At 49.8% G+C, this 14,522-nt stretch overlaps 1 protein-coding gene across 1 annotated transcript in view; it reads left to right on the forward strand.

The window, feature by feature from the left end:
• CRAMP1 (cramped chromatin regulator homolog 1) overlaps positions 1 to 14,522 on the forward strand; it is a 103,278-nt gene that overhangs the window by 75,168 nt on the left and 13,588 nt on the right. The window contains exons 15-16 of the mRNA XM_065412180.1: positions 8,518 to 8,599; positions 9,440 to 9,544. Of these exons, the coding sequence (XP_065268252.1) occupies positions 8,518 to 8,599; positions 9,440 to 9,544 (187 nt within the window). The remainder of the gene's footprint in view (positions 1 to 8,517; positions 8,600 to 9,439; positions 9,545 to 14,522) is intronic.

Below are 14,522 nucleotides of genomic sequence, written 5' to 3' on the forward strand. Positions count from 1 at the left end.
ATGCAGTGTAGCTGCTCTTTGCCAGCAGGAGATCTCTCCTGCCTGCAAAATAAAGCCACCCCCCATGAGAAGCAGAAGCTTTGTTGGCAGGAGAGCATCTCCTGCCAACAAAGCACTGTCCATACCAGCGTTTTTTGTCACTAAAACTTTTGTCAGTTAGGGGTGGGTTTTTCCCCCCACACACTAACCAACAGAAGTTTAACAAAAGTGCAGCATAGACATAGCCTTAGTGTTTTCGTGTGCGTTTTCTTAGGTGATAGGGTCCATTGCTATTCTTTTACCTTCCACCCCCCCAAGTTTTTATTTTACTTTTTCCCCCTTTACTGGGGATTGCCCCCATCAAGGGGCATGCCCAGCTCCCTCAGGTTGAAGAGGTGCTTCTCCTGTAAGGAGTCCATACTTGTAACAGATGGATAGTCCTGCTGCATATGGTGCCTCTGGGAGGCCCACATTCCCCAAAAGTGTGTTTTGTGCCAGCAACTGAAAGCCAGATCCTGGAAAAACTGGGAAATAAAGCTAAAACTACTTCTGATGGTGGGAGCTCTGCAACCTGCAGTTGACCTGGGTCCTGAGTCTCCTCAGCGATGAGAGCCATCACTGCAGCCTTCTACTTCCAAAGCGGTTGAACTGAGGAAGAAACCTTCAGATTCCCTGTGAAACCTCTCCAAAAAGAGAGCCACAAGCCCTCACAGTGAGTCCCTAACCAGCTAGAGGAGATCCCCATCACATTCGGTCACTTTGGTACCGATGGCTCCTAAACAAGTCGTGTGGGTCATCCAGTGAGGACACCTGGAGTAAGCCTAAGGACCCTCTGGGCACGGGTGCTGAGGTAGTGGTACTGCCTGTCAGACAGAAGCACAGACAGTACTGCCTATGGGAAGTTGGCACCGATACGGAAACCCTCAGTACCAAAACCAACTAAACCTCATTGGACCACTCATCCTGGTCAAGATCGCCGATTGCTTCGGTACTGACGAGTCAGCACTGGCAAGCCCTGACAGTACTGATGACCATGGCACTGCAGGAATTCAGATTTTCTAAGAACCTGGTGATATCTGAAACCCCAGAGTTTCCTTTACTCAGTACTGGATGCATCTCAAACCCTAAATCACCACCAGTACTGAGCAGTTTGCCTCCAGTCTCCTTATCTGCACCTCCAAATGATAGCGGCCAGCAGGAGGTTCTCTCTCACTCACATTATGCTCCCTCCCACCATCAGCTCGGACCTTCCCAGGCACATTTTCACTCTGGATCCCAACCCCACGGTATGACCAGCCATGGGCTCTGCCACCCATGCCCTTTCCACTGCCACAGTGGCCACACCAGGCCTCCCAGGCATCCAGGGTCACTGTAGAACTGTGTACCTCAAAGTAGTGCCCTGTAATCCCCATATTCATCATTTATATATGATTTTGATATTTCATACAAAGCGTGCCATATAATATATCATAGAAAAAATCATGATCTTATGAAAATATGTACATCAGTGTGTATGATCTTATGAGATTTTGCTGTATAGTGGTTATTGAAATATGTTGCAAATTTGGGCATCATCCATTGTTAGTTATCCAGTGGCAACAAAGGAGGTGATCCACACCCATACAGGTGTTAAAAGACCATTAATCAGCAGGGGAGTTGTAAACAAGGGATTTACAACTGTGTAAGAGAAGCACCACACAATGGGGATTGCTCAACCCTGTAACTCCGCAAGGCACATCAGGCATGCCTGGGCTAGTATTTTTTCCAGAGGCATGGACTAAGAGTATAAAATAAGGTCCTTGTGATGCCACTGTTCACCTTTTTCTTCTCCCACCTATGCTGAAGGGAAGAAGAATGCTGGGAAGACAAAGACTTGAACTGAGGAAACTGGTCCAAGGCTTAAAGGGAAAGCCTGTGTATTAAGGACTGTAACCTACTTGCAACATCCAGTGGGGTGAGAGAAACTGTTTGATCCAAATATTGCTCAGTCTAATAAGGTCTAGGATTTAGACTGTGTGCTTAGTTTTTATTTTCTTTGGTAACTATCTCTGAACTTTTAAGCCTACCACTTATAATCACTTAAAATCTATCTTTCTGTAGTTAATAAATCTGTTTTATATTTTACCTAAAACGGTGTTTTTTGGTTGAAGTGCTTGGGAAATCTTTGCTCAGGTTACGAAGGCTAGTGTGTGTCCTCTCCACACTGAGAGAGGGTGGACCGGGTAACGAACTTATACTGGTCACACTTCTGACCGGGCAAGACGATACAGTTCTGGGGGCTTGGCAGATTTGCTGGTTCCTTTCTCTGTGATATTCATGAGTGGCTCAGGGAACATTCATGCAATTCAGCTGAGTGTGGGGCTCCACATGCTGTTGTACTGAGTGATAACCTCGCCTAGAGGGGTTTGCTGCTTGTCACTAGCAAAGCATTGTGAGAGACAGCCCAGGCTGGAGAGTTAAGGGGGCACAGCAGTACCCCAGTTCCAGATTATACCCTGGGATCCCATCACAGTCACACACTGGGAATCCGTGAGGCGCTCTCCTTTTGCCTCTACATCTAGAGCCTCAGCAACTCCTGAGGAAATATCCGAACAACAGGAGATCTAGCTAAAAGAGGAGACCACACCATCAACTAATTTCTCTTCCTCCTCTCCAGATGAGGAAGTGATGTCCCCTCCTCCTTTCATGACAGAAAATTTTAGGTGCTTTCAGGATCTTACAAAGAGGGTGCAGATACATTACAAATCCCTCTCAAGAAGGTGAGGGACACCCACCAGAAGCTGCTGGACATTTTACATACACCCTCCTCCTCAAAGATCGCCCTCCTCATTGACGAGGCGCTTTTGGATCCAGCCAAACTCATGTGGCAAACTCCAGCATCGGCCAAACCAACGTGCAAATGGGCCAACAAGAAGTATTATGTCTTCTCCCACCCACCACCTAATTGCATCGTGGTGAATTCGGTGAACTCCCATGGCCACTAGGACTACTCAAAATCCACCCCTTATGATAGGAATCGGAAGAGACTTGACTGGTTTGGGCGGAAGGCCTATTCTTCTGCAACTTTACAATTTTGAGTTGCAAACTACCAAGCCTTAGCGGCCACATATGACTGCACAAATTATGCAAAGCTTAACACCTTTATTGATCACCTGACGGAGTCACACAGGGACCAATTTCAGGCCATCGTACAAAAACAGCATTCCAGACCACATTAGATGCTGTGGAAACTGCAGCCTGTTTGATCTTGACAGCTGTCGTGGCTGCATCTTTTGAGACTGCCGAAGGAGATTCAGATGATGGTCAAGGACCTCCCCTTCAAAGGCCTGAAATTGTTTGTGGACAAGACCAGTGCTGCACTCCACACTCTGAAATACTCCACAGTCGCACTTCAGTTGCTGGGGATCTATATGCCCAGACAAAAAAGGAAACTTAGTCCTCAGCCATCACAGAAGTCACGTCCGCCCAATTACCCATCACATTGCTACAGCCGCAAACCATCAGGCCTCCATGTCACAGCCTTCCACCTCAAAACACCAATTTTGATGCCAGACTCTAAAACACCAGCTCTCTCGACCTCTCACATCCCTTTTGGATGCTGTCTGGCTCTGTTCCATCAGAGCTGGGAACACAACATTCGACAGATGCGTTTTGGAAATTATCTCCCATGGGTATTCTGTCCACTTCACCTCCCTCCATCCTCTCTACTCTTCCTCTCTGTCTCTCTTCAGGGATCCTTCTCACAAGAGACTATTAAGACAGGAAATAAATCACCTCCTATCTCTAAGAGCCATAGAACCTGTTCGCGCACATCTCTGAGGCAAAGGATTTTATTCCTGATATTTCCTGATCCCCAAGAAAAAGGGAGGTTGGAGACCCATACTGGATCTTAGAGCATTGAAGAAATATGTGAAGGCTCAAAAAATTCTAGATGGTCACACTACCAGTGATTATTCCATCTGTGGAATAAGGAGATTGGTTCTCAGCTCTCAACCTTCAGGATGCCTATTTCCACATATCAATTCTATCATCTTCCAGACAATTCCTCTGGCTTACCCTAGGTCAGGATCATTACCCTTTTGGCCTCTTTTGGCTCCCAGAGTATTTTCCACAGTAGTGGCTCTCCTATGCACCCTGGGGATCATGATCTACCCATACTTGGATGACTGTCTCTTCAGGGCCCGCTCCTTCAGAGACGCCCTATGGCCCACCCACAGGACAGTGGGGTTATTCATGAAGCTAGGGCTACAAATCAACATCAAAAAGTCAACCTTAACTCTGGTACAGTACTTGGAGTATATAGGGGCCGATCTCAATGCACTGCATGTGTGTGCGCTCCTCCCACAACACAGATTTCACAGCCTGTCAACGCTCAGAGACCGTTCAAACTAGTCCACAAACATCAGCCAGACATTGCCTCCAGCTTCTAGGACACATGGCAGCTGGCACGTTTGTAATATATCATGCCAGACTTCACATGTGATGTCTGTAGACAGGGTTCAGTTCAGTTTACAGGCAAAACAGACAGATTAGACAAACCTCTCTCGATGCCTTCCAGGGTCAAACACTCCCTGGATTGGTGGAAAGACCCAACAAATGTTTGCATTGGTGTTCATGCAAAGTTCACACAACTTTCAATCCTGACATTACTTCTCACTGCAACTGCATCCCTCATATGTTGAGGTGCACATCTCAACAACCTCACAACTCGGCAAGTGGTCGTCCACGGAGGCGACTCTCCGCATCAACCTCTGATATTCGAACACTTGCTTTCACTTTCTTTCACTGATCAGAGGTACAAACACGAAGGTCATGACAGAGAACATTGTGTGCATATACTATCTAAATTGTCAGGGCGGCGCCAGATTGGCCTCCCTGTGTGCGGAAACACTAAAGCTCTGGAACTGGTGCATCTGCCACAATGTTCTAATATCAGCAGCCAGCCTGCCTTCCAGGAATGCAGAACACAACAGCGGACACTCTGAGTCGCAAGTTCTCACATGACCACAAATGGGAACTGAACCCAGCAGTACTCCACAGCATATTCTATCAATGGGAGACACCGACAGTAGACTTGTTTGCTACTTAACTGAACAGGAAGTTCCCACACTGCTGCTCCAGGATTGGCCTTGGAAAGCACTTGTTAGGGGATGCTCTCCTTCTTCCATGGGACAAGGACCTTCTATATGCCTTTTCTCCATTCCCTCTGCTGTTGTTGAAAGTCCTGTTAAAAATAAAAAGGGGGAAAGCAAATGTCGTCCTGATTGCTCCCACCTGAGTGAGACAAACATGATACCTGTACCTGTCACAGCTTGCAATGTGTCCACCAATCTCTCTTCAGCCCACTCCTTCTCTCCTCTCACAGAACGAAGGACACATTCTCCATCCCAACCTGCAGATATCCTAGCTCAAGGCTTGACTTCTTCGTGGTACCAACACACAGAATGCTGCCGCTCCATGGCGGTACAGGAAGTGCTCCTACACAGTAAAAAATCTACTACCTGTCATATTTACCTGCAGAAGCGAACTAGGTTTCAGGTTTGGGCAATTCCAGACAGATTACCCTGGCATCTTCTACCCTTCCCATGCTGTGTGTTGACCTCAAGAGGTCAGGCCAATCAGTCCCTCAGTTCACTCAAAGTACACCTGGCGGCCACAGCTATTTTCTATTAACAAGTAGAGGGATATTCAGATTTCTCCCACTCAACTACAAAAAGATTCAAGGACATAGTGAACCTCATTCCCCAACCCAGACATCCCACTGCAATGTGGGACCTAAATCTAGTTTTAAAGAGTCTCACTAGGTCGTGCTTTTGAGCCTATGGCCACTTGTTCACTCACATACCTGTAAATGAAGACAGCATTTCTGGTAGCCTTCACCTCGGCAAGCAGAACAGGGGAAATAGTGGCACTAATGGTGCACCACTCTTTATAATATTCTTTAAAAATGAGGTTACTCTTTGGCCCTATCCAAAGATCATCCTCTAGGTGACCTTGTCTTTTCACATGAACCAACTGATTCATCTTCTGACCTTTTACCCTAAGCCTCACTGTGATAACAGGGAGGCTATACTGCACATGCTAGATGTTAGGAGAGCTTTGGCCTTTTACCTGGACAGGATGAAGGCCTTTTGGAAATCTCCTAAGCTTTTCCTTTCCATTGCAGAAAGGTCTAAAGACACAGCAATATCAGCCCAAAGACTCTCCAAATGGGTCTTGAACTTGTATTAAACACTTCTGTAATGTATCAGAGGGGTAGCCGTGTTAGTCTGAATCTATAAAAAGCAACAGAGGGTCCTGTGGCACCTTTGAGACTAACAGAAGTATTAGGAGCATAAGCTTTCGTGGGTAAGAACCTCACTTCTTCAGATGCAAGTAATGGAAATTTCCAGAGGCAGGTATAAATCAGTATGGAGATAACAAGGTTAGTTCAATCAGGGAGGGTGAGGTGCTCTGCTAGCAGTTGAGGTGTGAACACCAAGGGAGGAGAAACTGCTTCTGTAGTTGGATAGCCATTCACAGTCTTTGTTTAATCCTGATCTGATGGTGTCAAATTTGCAAATGAACTGGAGCTCAGCAGTTTCTCTTTGGAGTCTGGTCTTGAAGTTTTTTTGCTGTAAGATGGCTACCTTTACATCTGCTATTGTGTGGCCAGGGAGGTTGAAGTGTTCTCCTACAGGTTTTTGTATATTGCCATTCCTGATATCTGACTTGTGTCCATTTATCCTCTTGCGTAGTGACTGTCCAGTTTGGCCAATGTACATAGCAGAGGGGCATTGCTGGCACATGATGGCATATATAACATTGGTGGACGTGCAGGTGAATGAGCCGTTGATGTTGTAGCTGATCTGGTTAGGTCCTGTGATGGTGTTGCTGGTGTAGATATGTGGGCAGAGTTGGCATCGAGGTTTGTTGCATGGGTTGGTCTACAGAATGCAGGGGAGGCAGATTATACCAGAAAAAACAAACTCAGTTCAAAGGGGCACTAATTTAAAAATGAAGGCTGGGAATTTCAGTGGGGTTGAAGGGAGCAAGGTGTCCAGCTCCTTCTGAATTTCACTGGTAGGTGGTTATCATTGGCCTCTCTAAGGCTCCCTGCAAATCCCAGCCAAAAAGGAAAATATGATTATAAAAGCACAGATGGTGGGGGGAAGGGGAGACTCGGGGCTGATGTGACTGGCAGGAACAACAAAGTATAAGAAAATGGGGAAATTATTTGACATTTTGTTTGAAAGTCTTATGAAATGCTAGCATGTGACCAGGGGCTCTTTAGTCCCCTTAGCTATATGTAAGGGACAAGAAGAGAGAGTCCACGCTCTGCCTTAGAGGTCTCCGGTGTCTAAGAAATTGCATTTGACAGGCCTCAGTGAGATGTTCTGTTCCATACAATTCCATCTTTTAAAATTTCTGAATGTAGTTTCCTTCAACGTTTATTATCATTTAGTTAATAACCATGACAGAGGATCAAGTCCCACACAAAAGCTTGTGCCCATGCTCAAAGGTGACACTACAGTGTAATACTCTAGGGCAGAGGTTCTCAAATTGTGGTTCACGAGCTCCATTCAGGTGGTCTGCCGATAGTTCCCTCTAAGGTGCGTGCCTGGGCGGCTGCACACAAGAGAATGAAGGGCCACCCACCTAATTAGTGGAGCTGTGCAGGCATGGTTCCACTAATTAGATGTCTGGACCCTGGAGAAGATGCAGGTGGTGGCCTTGGGGGTAATAAGGGGTAGGTGGGAGGGAGCAGTGGGGTGAGAAGAGGGGATGAGAGGAATTTGGGATGTGCAGGGCTGCAGCGGCCAGAGAAAGAGGCGACTTTCCCCAGTTCCAGGGCTGCGGCTGCTGGGGAGAGATGGCCCTTCTTCCCAGCTTCAGCTCTGTGGCTGCTACGGTGGGGGAGAGAGGGAGAGACCCCCCTCCTCCCCAGCCTCAGCTCTGTGGCTGCCGTGGAGGAGGAGAGAGGGCACATCATCGCATTAGAAAGGTAAGACTACTGATATTAAAATATGAGTTGTGGGCTTTTATTTGTAGAACAAAAAAAAGTTTATTACGTTGTTTTATTTATATATATATATATAAATCACTTTTATCCAAAGCACTTTACAATAGTTAGCTAACGGTACAGACAACATTTGGAAAGATGATTAAGTGGTCCGCCGAGACCCTCAGCAATTTTCAAGTGGTCCGTGAAAAAAAAAGTTTGAGAACGACTGCTCTAGGGACTCGGAGACTGCTATACTAACAGTGAGACAGGAGCTGAGTTTGACTTCACATCTATCTCTGGATATAGTCTAGATGGAAGTTCAATGTCATGGTACTTTGCAGAGAAAGAAGAGGCATGTTGCTTACATTTCCTCTCAAACAGAAGCAGAAAGGGTTCTTGCCGCATCTGACTGGTGTGTGCCCACATAGTCTCTGCTGTACTGACATTCAACTCCTTATTCTGTAAGGCATCACAACTGCAAAAGGCACTATATGAAACCAACTCACTTTGTTCTGTTTTTAAATTTGTTTTGGTCTGTTATCTCCCCCATGCAGAGAACACTGCTCCCCAGGCCATCGGGAAATCCGTCCCAGCATGTCTGCTCCTTCTCCATCTTATCCAACTCTTCCATAACCGGTGCGTCTGCCCTTTCTGCATTACAAAATGAAGATCCATAGTGGGGAAATATTAAGTTCTGAGCTGATGCTGCGTTGGGATGAATTAGAAAGGCTCTCTTACCACTGTGTGTGGTGAGGAGTAAGGGAATAATCTTTAAAAGAAAAAGGGGGGGGGGAAAAAAGTCCTTTCAAAACCACAACCATTCACCAGTTTAGTTGAGTCATGTCCTGGGGGTGACAAGCTTCTGCTTCTTGATGATTTTTACATAGCTTGTAGTAATTTCTCCTCGGTTTCTCTCCCTCTTTCCTAACCCCAGTTCCATGGGATTCTACATAAAGAAACAGAATTTGTGGGTGAAAATACTGAGCCAGGAATTCTTTTCCCTGGAGAGTAGTCATACTCAACTTTACGTTAGGCTTTGTCTAGCGTCAGAATGTTATGTGAATTTCATATGGTGAAATAGATTCACTGACCAGTATTTTGTCTGCCATTTGGCCTTTCCCTCTGGCCTTTTCTTGAATATAGCACTGACACAGGTTAATTTGCATCCCACCATGGATCTCAAAATCAGCATTAGAACTTCAAGGTTATTTTAATTGGAAATAATGGCATGCAGCTGTGGTTACATGCAATATTGCCATTGCCTTGCCTGGCAATGAACTGTTGATTAGCTTGTGCTGCTACTATTTGAAGCCTTAACTTCATCACTGCTTTCAGTGGCAGCTTAGTTTGGAAGCTGCTTAGAATTCCCTCTACCTCTTGATTGTTAAAGTTGCTCCCATTTAACTGTGCTGTGTTTTGGTTTAAGGAAGATGTCCAGTTTTGGCTCCTTCTGAGATTTAATTCTTCACTCTTTAGGGAGAGGTTCATTTCGGCCAATCCAGTCTTCACTGACTAAAGCTGCCGTTTCTCGACCCATTGTGCCCAAGGTTCTTCCAACACAAGCTACCAATCACCTGTCCAGTAAGTCTCCCCTCATAAAAGTGGCATATTTTGATTTCCTGCATTCAGGTACAAATTCTTGGTGCCTTTAAAATGTTTTGCTTGCTTTTATATATGCTGTACATAAAAACAGTTTGCATCACAATAGGTATGGAGAGATTTGCTGTAGGGAAGGAGAGTGGGCACTGATGACACACTCCAAACTAGTATCACATACCATGCTCGTATCCTAACACTTGGCATATGGATGAATGGATGTATCTATGGATCTGAACCAGACCCAGGATCATGGATCCCCTGATCTCTGGGGAAAGTTAGAATACAGACTTTGTGGCTCAGGTTCAGCTCTGCATATGTATGTGTTACATTTTGTTTTAAGCCCTAATAGTTTATCCACCAAGACAAGATTTGGAATACTGGACATGGAGGGGACCTCACCAATCCCTCCTTTTCTACCCTGCCCCATAACAAAAGAACATGCCCCTTAATTAAATGAACTGGTAGTGAGAACATGTAACCAGGATTCTTCTTCGAGTGATTGTTCACGTCCATTACACATTAGGTGTACGCGCGTCGCGTGCACGGACGTCGGAAACTTTTTCCCTCAGCGGCTCCCGTCGGGCCGGCAGGGTCCCCGCTCCCGCCAGAGCGGCGCCCCGCTCTAGCGTATATATATCCCTGCGGGCCCGACCCTCCCTCAATTCCTTCTTACCGTCCGTGGCGGCGTTGGAACAACTCTGTCTCTCGTCTGAGAGTGTCCCTTAGCATAGTAGTTAGTGTTAATCTTAGCAGTTCTCAGTTCTTTAGTAGCTAGTGTTATCAGATCTTTAGAAGTACTTAAGCTCCTTTGTTTAGGTGTTTGGTCAATCCCGACACCGGCCCTGGGCGGCGGGGCATGCCGCACTCCCAAGGCTTCAAGGCTTGTGCCACGTGCCGCAAGCCTATGCCGATAATCGATCCCCACGACTCGTGTCTCCGTTGCCTGGGGGAAGCACACCAAAAAGAGCGCTGCAAGATCTGTAAGGCCTTCAAGCCCAGGACTAAAAAAGAGAGAGACTTTCGCCTTAAGCAGCTGCTCATGGAGATGGCATTACAGCCCTCCACTTCGGCGGCACCGTCAACCTCGGTGCGGAGTGCCCCGGCATCGGTTCGTGATCCAGCACCGGCGGGGCACCCTAAGCCTACGGCACTGAAACAGCAGGACCACCCCTGGCACCGGTCGTCTTTGCTGGCAAAATCGAAGGGCCAACCCAAGGCCCGAGGACGCTCCCCACATAAGAGGGTAGCGCCCGCGAAGAACTCGAGTGCGCCTAAGGGCGTTGCGGCCCCAGCACAGATCCCGGTGACAGTGGCTCCGGCGCCGAAAGGCCCGTCGAGCCCCGGGATAGGCGCATCGACTGAGGAGGAAGGACTGGAGGAGCTGTTGGAACAGCCCTCCACCCCAGACACGTTTGAGGCAGCAAAGGATCTCATTGAATTGTCCGCTGAGGGCCCCCTCCAAGCTAAAGACAATCCGCCAAGACTGCCATCCAGAGGCAAACCGGTAATGGTGCGCCCATCACGGTCACCATCTCTGCACCATTCACGGCGCCGGTCCCGGTCGAGCTCTGCCTCGGTGGACTCCCGGCTTCCCTCCGTGCAGAGAGCCACACAGCCGTTGGGCCCCAATAAGCGCCCGGCACCGACCCAGCAGCCCTGCTCGAGTAGGCACCGGGACGTGTCAGCCACGCGATCCCCAAGACCGACCACTCGCAGTCGTTCCCGGTCCCGAGGTCACCGGTACCGATCCAGGTCCAGGTCGGCAAGACGCTACTCCCAGTCCCGGTCACGGAGGCACTACTCTCCGACCCCGGACCGGCACCGTCCCACGGCATCGCCGTGGCCTTCCAGGTCACCGTCCGCGGTTTCGGAGGCAGACTCGGGCCGGTCCAGCAGATATACCCACAGGGCACCGTCCAGTAGGGAACACGAAGCTGCTTGGCACCCACAATGGGGCCAGCCAGGACAATGGCCATTCTGGACCCCTTGGGCCTACCACCAGCAAGGCCCCCTGTCCAGGACCTCGAGATCTGGGCCCTCGGGACACCGTCCCGCTCTCCGCAGGGGCGCCCCTCCTCTCGCAAGGAGGCCACGGTCTCCAGACCACCGGAGCGAGAAAGAGCTGACTCGGCACCGAGCCTGGCACCATCTCAGACCCACATCATAGGGCAGACTCCGGAGGAGCGCCCAGTCGGTGAGGAGTTGCAGGAAGAGGAAGACGCACAGAAGGCCCTAACCTCTTCCTCCTCACCAGATGAAGCCGTGGCGGGCACGACAGTGTCCAGCCCTCCCCCGATTGACCATCGGGCGCACCAGGAACTGCTCCGCTGAGTAGCCCACAATCTGGGGTTGCAGGCGGAGGAGACGGTAGAGCAGGAGGACCCCATGGTGGACATCCTAAGCCCGGAGGGCCCCTCCAGGATCGCGCTCCCGCTCATAAAAACGGTACAGTCCAACTATAAAACAGTATGGCAAACACCGGCATCCAGTGCACCAACTGCGAAAGGCGTGGAGAGGAAATACTTCGCCCCCTCTAAAGGGTTCGACTTCCTCTTCTCTCACCCAACACCCTGTTCGCTGGTCGTCTCTGCGGTCAACGAACGAGAGCGACATGGCCAGTAAGCCCCGGCCCCCAAGGCCAAGGAGGCAAAACGCTTGGACTTATTTGGGAGGAAGGTCTACTCGTCCGGGGGCCTCCAGTTGAGGATCGCTAACCAACAAGCGATTCTGAACAGACACAACTTCAATTCTTGGGCATCAGTCTCCAAGTTTAAGGAATCCCTGCCCCAAGGTTCACAACCCGAGTTTGCGGCCATAGTGGACGAAGGGAAGGCAGTAGCCAAAACCTCTCTACAAGCCTCCCTTGACTCCGCGGACGCAGCTGCCAGGACAATCGCGTCAGGAGTAGTGATGCGGCGCTCGGCATGGCTACAGGCTTCCGGCCTTCCCCCAGAGGTGCAAAACACCTTGCAAGACCTTCCATTCGAGGGGTCAGGCTTGTTTTCGGACCAGACGGATGCCAGACTACATAGCCTCAAAGACTGTCAAGCAACCCTCAAGTCGTTGGGAATGCACACCCCAGTGACACAGAGGAAACCCTTTAAGCCCCAACCACCGCAGAGGCAATACCACCCTCGTCCTAGACAGGAACCGTACCGCAGAAGGGGCAGGGATAACAGGCGTAGACGTAACAACACGCATAACCAGGGCCAAAACCACGGCCAAGGCAAGCCGCAGCCGGGAAATAAGCAAGGGTTTTGAAGCTGCAATCGAGGACAGCGTACCAACCCTTATACCAGATCCCCCTCTATGTTTCAGGGACCGCCTGTCCCATTTTTACCATGCTTGGTCCCGTATAATATCGGACCGCTGGGTCCTGCGCACGGTGGAGGCGGGATACACCCTTCAGTTCTCCTCGCCCCCTCCCTCCCACCCCCTATCCCCATCCCTCTTCAGGGACCCCTCTCACGAGCAACTCCTCATGCAGGAGGTACGGGCCCTCCTCAAAGTAGGAGCAGTGGAAGAGGTTCCTCCGGACCTAAGGGGGAAAGGGTTTTACTCCAGATATTTCCTCATTCCCAAAGCAAAAGGGGGCCTCCGTCCCATTTTGGATCTACGCAGACTAACCAAATTTTTGGTCAAGGCACGTTTTCGTATGGTCTCCCTTGGCGCTATTATCCCATCCCTGGATCCGGGGGATTGGTACGCTGCCCTCGATATGAAAGATGCGTACTTTCACATCGCCATCCGCCCGGCCCACCGGCGGTTCCTGCGCTTCACCATCAACCAACACCATTTCCAATTTACGGTATTGCCCTTCGGCCTAGCAACGGCCCCGCGAGTGTTCACGAAATGCATGTCCGTGGTGGCAGCCTTTCTTCGGAAAAGAAAGATGCAGGTATACCCGTACTTGGACGACTGGCTCCTCGCGGGCAGGTCGGAGGACGAGGTCTGCTCCCACATGACACTGGCACTACGGGTGTTCCGCGAGCTCGGTCTACTGGTCAATGTACCTAAGTCCTCACTGATCCCCACGCAGAGACTGGATTTCATAGGAGCAGTCCTGGACTCGGTGGCGGCACGGGCAAGTCTTCCAGTGTCACGGTTCTTGGCCATTCAAAGGGTCGTAAGCTCCATCCAACAATTCCCCACGACCACGGCCAGATGCTGTATGCAACTCTTGGGGCACACGGCGGCTTGCACACATGTAGTCAGATATGCCCGCCTAAGACTCAGGCCGTTACAGTTGTGGCTGGCCCAAACGTATCGCCCCAACAGAGACCCCTTAGACCTAGTAGTGACAATCCCAGCTCGGGTGTTGAACTCCCTCCACTGGTGGCTCGATCAGCAGCAGGTTTGCGAAGGGGTCCCTTTTGCCACCCCGCAACCCACTCTGACGTTAGTAACAGACGCGTCGGACCTGGGCTGGGGTGCGCACCTTGGGAACCTACGGACCCAGGGCTTATGGTCCAGGGAAGAAAAGTTGCTTCACATCAATCTGAAGGAGTTAAGGGCAGTTCGCCTCGCCTGCCAGACCTTTCACGCTACCATAGAAGGCCACATCGTGTCAGTTCTGATGGACAACACTACCGCCATGTTCTACATAAACAAGCAGGGCGGGTCCCGATCCTCTCCCCTCTGTCATGAGGCGCTCCTCCTATGGGACTTCTGTATAGCACATTCAGTCCACCTACTGGCAGCATATCTCCCAGGGGTCCAAAACGGGTTAGCAGACCGCCTCAGCCGGTCCTACCACATGCACGAATGGACTCTGAGAGAGGACGTCCTGCATTCAATCTTCCAGAGGTGGGGGTTTCCCCAGGTGGATCTCTTCGCCACCAAGGACAACAGCCAATGCCCTCAGTTTTGTTCATTCCAGAACCTCAGCCCGGGCTCAGTGGCAGATGCCTTCGCGATTCCGTGTGGCGGGAGCCTGAGGTATGCCTTCCCACCATTCCGG

Source organism: Emys orbicularis, chromosome 10 (genome assembly GCF_028017835.1).
Source record: "Emys orbicularis isolate rEmyOrb1 chromosome 10, rEmyOrb1.hap1, whole genome shotgun sequence".
Taxonomy (NCBI): domain Eukaryota; kingdom Metazoa; phylum Chordata; order Testudines; family Emydidae; genus Emys; species Emys orbicularis.